Source organism: Diaphorina citri, unplaced genomic scaffold (genome assembly GCF_000475195.1).
Source record: "Diaphorina citri unplaced genomic scaffold, Diaci psyllid genome assembly version 1.1 scaffold1516, whole genome shotgun sequence".
Taxonomy (NCBI): domain Eukaryota; kingdom Metazoa; phylum Arthropoda; class Insecta; order Hemiptera; family Psyllidae; genus Diaphorina; species Diaphorina citri.
Window position 1 is genome coordinate 9563 of NW_007378942.1, and position 7164 is coordinate 16726.

Below are 7164 nucleotides of genomic sequence, written 5' to 3' on the forward strand. Positions count from 1 at the left end.
AATTTGATTTTTCATTTTGCAGGCAGGAGATGGGTCTCTAGCAGCAGTAGTGGCTCATGAAATTTCCCACTCATGGACCGGCAATCTGGTTACCAATAGGAACTTCGAACACTTCTGGCTCAATGAAGGCTTCACGATGTTTGTGGAGAGGAAAATCACGGGCAGATTGAGAGGAGAGGCTGAGAGACACTTTGATGCTCTGTCTGGACTGAAGGATTTGAAACAGGCGGTAAGTTCTAAAAAGGGCCACTCTGGGGTTTAAAAAGGGTCACTGAGGGGTTCTGAAGGGGTACTCTGAGGGTTAAAAAGGGCCACTCTGCGTTTTTAAAAGGGTCGTTGAAGAGTTTAAAAATGTGAATCTCTAATGTAGGTTACAGTTAGGCATTTATGTATACACCAACCATTGTAACAAAATTTATTTAAATACAACAATATAAAAATCTAATCTAAAATCTAATATAATTTTTTCAAACTGGTCTTTTTTTCTTCTTGGCTTAAGCTATGGTGGAGTTCTGTACAGCTGGTTGCCCTTCCTAACGCAGACCCTCTCGATTTACCGGGGCTTGGGACTGGCATCACGAATACGTGCACCCCTTTGGCTAGGTTTTTTCTTCTTCTTCATTTCAGTTAAAAACTCTGGGTGAGGACAATCCGTTGACCAAACTGATAGTTGACTTGAAGCATACTCATCCTGATGACGCCTTCTCTACCTGTCCTTATGAAAAGGGACATACATTCCTATTCTATCTGGAACAACTGTTAGGAGGCCCCAGTAAGTATCCTCAAACAAAATATCCTTAACCTATACACAAAATACAGCCATTGGAAGAAAAAAAAACTACTCCTTTCAGTCCTAAAACATGCAACTCACTATTCTGTTTGGAACAAGTGTTGGGAGTTCCTAGTAAGTGGAAAATTATCCTGAAGTTTTAGAGTAAAATAAAACCTCAAATATCCATTTCGGCATCGTTTCGAACTCTTTACGTTCTTGCGCCTCCGCACATTTAAAGGAAATACAAATCAGCCTAAAATTAAGTATTAACATTAAGATTAAAATATTAAAAAGACTAGATCTAGTTTAGTCAACTTGGAAGGTAGCGCGTCTGCCTTGTAAGCGCTAGGCCGCGGGTTCGATTCCCACCCTGCGCGAACTTTATCCTAAGCAAATAAGATTCGTTCTCGGATTGGCTGGCTTTCTCCTATCCTGTCTTCTTCTCTCTTCGATTTCGGGACGATAAGACCATAGCAGTTCCCTTTCCCTCTATCAAACCTCTTTAAAAAAAAAAAAAAAAAAAAAAAAAAAAAAAAAAACAAAAAAACAGCCATTGTTAGCCAGTAGAATACAGCTAAGAAATCAGTTTGCTCTAATTCTGAGGTACTCATTATTGAGTTCCAAGGATGAACTCCACAAATTTTCATTTAGCTTGTTTGTAAAGGCCTGTTCCCACTTGTCACTTGGAAAAAAATTGTGTCATGTGTACTGGGAACTCTCATTTAAATAATTGTTTACAGGACATTTGGAATAAAAAAGATGAAATTGATAAGTGGGAACAGGCCTTAAAAGATTTGATTTGCTGTAAAAAGAAAACATACAAGATTCTAACCCTACTAGGATGTTTGAATGGAAACGTGTTTAACACAAGAGGACATTTGATGTTAATGTTTGGGGCTTATCAGGTCTTAGCTGAATAAAGCTCATGTATTATGTTCTTTTACACCGAACCACAAACCCACCTTTGACTCCTTGTACAGCAATGACAAACAAGTTCTTGGCTCCAGTGTTGTCTGCGCAGTTGATGACAGCACCTTATCAAAATTAAAGGTCTTTTTACCAGGAACACGAAAATGGTGGTGCCAATAAATGGATGGGTGACTTAAACATTATATTGGGAATAAAGGGAGAACGGGCTTGATTTTAAATGATTACATGAAAGTAAAATCAAATCAAGATTAATAATAAACTGAAGATTAAACAAATTAGGTAGGTACATAGGTACTGATTTTCTCCAATCACGATCGAATAAACTACGGGCTTAAAAATTCCCGGAGGGACGGGCCCAGCTTGTTTTCCTATTGACTTAAAAAACACGCCGCCGCGCCGTAGGAAAAGTCTAGGAAGGAGAAGAAGAGTGGCTTCAAAATATAGGAGCACAAGCGCTCCGCCAAGTCAAGAAAGTTTGACCGCGCTGCTAGAGATTGAAGCTATGTCCAAAATGACGGCACACTTGGGTGATCTATTTTCTATTTTTTTTTAAAAAAAAAAGATGAGTGTTTCACCGCCGTTTTTATTTCGTAGCGATGAAACAACTGCTACATTGGACGCTTGTGGTCTTTTTGTTTTTGTTCTATTATGTTATGAGTTCTGAGCTTGATTTATTAATAAATATTATGAAAGTATTTGCTATATATAAAAAAAAAAAAAAAGCCGAAGAAGAAGATGAATAATTTGATTTTTCATTTTGCAGGCAGGAGATGGGTCTCTAGCAGCAGTAGTGGCTCATGAAATTTCCCACTCATGGACCGGCAATCTGGTTACCAATAGGAACTTCGAACACTTCTGGCTCAATGAAGGCTTCACGATGTTTGTGGAGAGGAAAATCACGGGCAGATTGAGAGGAGAGGCTGAGAGACACTTTGATGCACTGTCTGGGCTGAAGGATTTGAAACAAGCGGTAAGTTCGACAGGGCCACTCTGGGATTCAAAAAGGAACGCCCTGGATTTTCAAAAAGGGCGGCATTACCAGTGTAAAATTGAAAGATTGAAATGTGGATCAGCCATTCTGTTCATATATGGGTGCTATTTTTATCTGTCCATTCCTTTTCCCCAGGTATGACACAAGTCTACAAGACGTCTGCAATGATCTAGCCAATCGCTGGATCTCCTGGAACCACACCAAGGAGACTCCATTCAGCAAACAGGACCTGGCGGCCTTTACTCCGGGACAGAAGATAGAATTTCTCGCCATTCTATTGGACAAGGAAATGTATGATCTGCCCAAGGTGAAATCCCTGCAGGACGTGTACCGATTTAATGGCGTGCGGAACTGCGAAATACGATTCAGGTAAGCTGTACGGGAATTTTTTCCATCTGAAATACTAATGGTGGATTTCACCAATGACTTAATGGGAGATTTCACTACTGGGGGGAATTTTCAATCGTCCAAAAAGGAGTTTTTAATGATCCAAAAATGAGTTTTTAGTGGTCCAAAAAGGAAGAGTATTTAAAAGCTCCTGTTTGGATCCTTAAAAATTCTCCCATTAGTGGAATCTCTGATCAAGTCATTGGTGAAATCCAACATAAATAAGAAGAAAATAGGTCTTTATTTGACTGAACTTTGGAAACGGGTTACCGATTCAGGCAAATAAAATAGAATAATAGATAAATACACAATAGGAACATTTACCTTCGTAAAGACATTCATTAGAATTCCTGGCATAAAGACAGAAAATGGAATTTCTCGCCATTCTATTGGACAAGGAAATGTATGACCTGCCCAAGGTGAAATCCCTGCAGGAGGTGTACCGGTGTACCGATTTAATGGCGTGCGGAACTGCGAAATACGATTCAGGTAAAGTTCTTTATTAGAGGTAAAGCTCAGGTAAAACAAAGCAATTTAATGGCGTGCGGAACTGCGAAATACGATTCAGGTAAAGTTCTTTATTAGAGGTAAAGCTCAGGTAAAACAAAGCAAAGAGTCCGTTCCAACTTGTCTTTGGGGAAAAATAATCGTGTCGTGTAGTAGTGGGAATGGGGCTCTGAATGTGAATATAGCCCGTCCTTCCTTTATTATTACAATAGTAATAAAAAGGTATAAGGGACGGGCTATTGTATTCGCTTCGGTGTCTGTCTGTCTGTCCCCATAGAAGGACTTATCTAAACCTAGTCGACCTATATATCAAAATTAAAGGTCTTTTTACCAGGAACACGAAAATGGTGGTGCAAATTTTGTCCAGACATTTTTTCCGCTTTTTGGCGGTTTTCGGTGTAATTTAACAATATCTCGGGAACGGTAAGAGCTAAAGACTTAAAATTTGGTATGTAGTTCACAAATGTGACAAGGATGCAACACAAAACGTTTGGTTAAAATAGGTGCTGCGGTTGGCGGTATTTTGACCGTTTTTTTGGCGGTTTTCAGCTATACTGACTAAACGGTTAGAGATTGTAAATGTTACTACAGAACACCCAAATAAGCACCATTCAACAGGATAAGGAAAGTCGTGTGATGTTCACACCAGATTTTTTTTTCCCATTGACTTAAAAAACACGCCGCCGCGCCGTAGGAAAAGTCTAGGAAGGAGTGGCTTAAAAATTTAGGAGCGCAAGCGCTCCGCCCCGCCAAGTCAAGACACTTTGCCCGCGCTGCTAGAGATTGAAGCTATGTCCAAAATGACGGCACACTTGGGTGATCTATTTTCTATTTGTTGGATATTTGGATTCTCTCTGATTTCAGATGGCTGAAGTTGTGTTTGAAGGCCAGATGGAAGGAGCAAGTACCTCATGTTATTGATATGGTGACAAGCCAGGGCAGAATGAAATACGTGCGGCCCTTGTACAGGTAATAAATAATATTTACAGTAGTGCTTATTTATATTGTCTGAATAGGGCTCAAAAGTTCCTTTATCTCGGTGGTGTAGTGGTCAAGGCGCTCGCCTGGTAAACAGGAGGGCGTGGGGGTTCAATCCCAGCCGAGGTATGGAATTTTATCCTCAATATAATTTAAGATTTTGACCACAATAATAGTAGTAGCCTACTGCTGGAGTAAAGGGACTTTTCAGTCCTATGCGAGCAGTATAAATAAGCACTATTATTATTATTATTATTATTTATCCATCCTCGTAGTCTAATTACCTTTTTTCGAGGTTAAGTGCACTCCGTATTCCATGCTTCTGCCGGAAATCGAACCCGGGAGCTCCGGTATGTAAGCCCAGAAAGATACCCAGTCGGCCACGAAGGTTGCCTTTGCAAACACATGTTAAGTAATGATGCATTATAAATTTTCAAATTATCTTGTTTGATTGCATTTTGTTGTTACAACAGTACCTACTTTGTAAATTGCCTCTATTTAATGCACTATAAATAAATGAATTACATTTTTTAAAATTGATTGTAATACTTCAAAGGGTTACTTTCTGATAAATATTCTAAATGGGAAGTGAGAAGTATTGTTGTCTTGTTCTTGTCCTTCTGACAGGGTCACAAGACACAAGGACGAATGGCTGAAACTTTAGATTTTGGCTCTAGGGACTGTTGTGTATGATGGTGGTTTCGAACCAGTGTATTTCGGTTTTCCAATATCCAATATTGGCTAGAGTGAATTGATTCAATCCTCACAAATTGAATTTTCGAACGTTTACAGTTATTATTTCGGAGTTTTGACCTCAGATTTGGATTATTCCCAACTTTTTACATAGGAATCGACCATTTATTCATAATTTTTACCCATTTGCAACTCCTCCATTACCTTTTTTCGAGGTTAAGTGCACTCCGTATTCCATGCTTCTGCCGAAAATCGAACGCGGGACCTCCGGTATGTAAGCCTAGTAAGATACCAAGTCGGCCACGAAGGTTGCCTTTGCAAACACATGTTAATGATGCATTATAAATTTTCAAATTATCTTGTTTGATTGCATTTTGTTGTTACAATATTACCTACTTTGTAAATTGCCTCTATTGAATGCACTATAAATAAATAAATAAATTACATTTTTTTTTTTTTTTAAATTGATTGTAATACTTCAAAGGGTTACTTTCTGATTTTTATTCTAAATGGGAAGTGAGAAGTATTGTTGTCTTGTTCTTGTCCTTTTGAGAGGGTCACAAGGGATGGCCAATTGGCCATACACAAGGACCAATGGCTGAAACTTTAGATTTAGGCTCTAGGGACCTCAAAACTAACATTCGAAAATACATTACTTTCATTGTTTTTTGTTTTTTTATTGCAGGGAGTTGTACGCATGGGAGGACACACGTCAGACAGCGATAGATACGTTCAAGCAGCACCGCAAACAGATGATGTACGTCACGGCTTATACACTAGCCAAGGATTTAAAGCTGGGAGACTTGGACAGCGCAGAGAAGAAAGCCGAGAGCAAAGGATAAGATACAAAAGAATGATGAAAGAGAAGAAGAAAGACTGGAAGAAGTGAAGAGAGAAAAGTGGAAAGACTAGAAAGTAACTAGGAGAAAATACAGGGTGTCCCAGCGTTACCTGACGAATTTAATTTGCCCATAACTTTGTTGTAGCTTGTTGAAATGAACATCACTGAGTTCGGAACAAAATAAGCTTTTGTCACAATGTAGTCGTGAACCCCGCAACATCGAGCTTTCGCTGTGGTGGCATTTCTTAAAAGTGGTGAATTTTTTACTAATGCTCAGAGGAAGTTTTGCACCCTTTTTGATTTTCCTCCCTCCTCAACCAATCTTAGCTCGTGCAACCCTTTAAAAACAAGGTCTATATTGATAAGACAAGGATTCTGGACTGGTGCTTTTCATCGAGAAATTCGTGCTCTAGTCCAGGAAGTGCTAGAGACCCAAAACTAACAATCGAAATTTTTCGCAAGTACATTACTTCGTTTTATTTATTTTTTGCAGGGAGTTGTATGCATGGGAGGACACACGTCAGACAGCGATAGATACGTTCAAGCAGCACCGCAAACAGATGATGTACGTCACGGCTTATACACTAGCCAAGGATTTAAAGCTGGGAGACTTGGACAGCGCAGAGAAGAAAGCCGAGAGCAAAGGATAAGAATGATGAAAGAGAAGAAGGAAGACTGGAAGAAGTGAAGGGAGAAAAGTGGAAAGACTAGAAAGTAAATAGGAGAAAATAGAGGGTGTCCCAATAAGAATGCAAGATTTGATTGTTTATGTTTAATAAAGCATGGTTCTCCATGGAAAAAAATGGACTTCTTAGATGATTTGAGTAGTAAACATTCTGAAATTTTATATGGAACAATAATCAGACAGATAACCTCCTCGACTTTGATGGTACATTCGTTCCCGTTTGACAGAATTTTCGATCACAAATTCAAGGAAATCTGGCTGTATCTCGTTGATGTAACTTTCAATTTCACCTTTCAATACTTCAAAGCTTGTGGGTTTGTTGGTGTAAACCTGTGACTTTAGATACCCTCACAGAAAGTAACAGAAACACTCACTTGTGA

The 7164-nt window shown here is 39.1% G+C and overlaps 1 protein-coding gene across 1 annotated transcript in view; it reads left to right on the forward strand.

The window, feature by feature from the left end:
- The window catches only part of LOC103516231 (leukotriene A-4 hydrolase-like), a gene marked incomplete at its 5' end in the record, with an annotated part of 15815 nt that extends 9347 nt beyond the window's left edge, over positions 1 to 6468 (forward strand). The window contains 6 exons of the mRNA XM_008481191.3: positions 23 to 229; positions 628 to 772; positions 2470 to 2686; positions 2829 to 3062; positions 4452 to 4556; positions 5944 to 6468. Of these exons, the coding sequence (XP_008479413.1) occupies positions 23 to 229; positions 628 to 772; positions 2470 to 2686; positions 2829 to 3062; positions 4452 to 4556; positions 5944 to 6100 (1065 nt within the window). The remainder of the gene's footprint in view (positions 1 to 22; positions 230 to 627; positions 773 to 2469; positions 2687 to 2828; positions 3063 to 4451; positions 4557 to 5943) is intronic.
- Between the last annotated feature and the right edge of the window lie 696 nt (positions 6469 to 7164).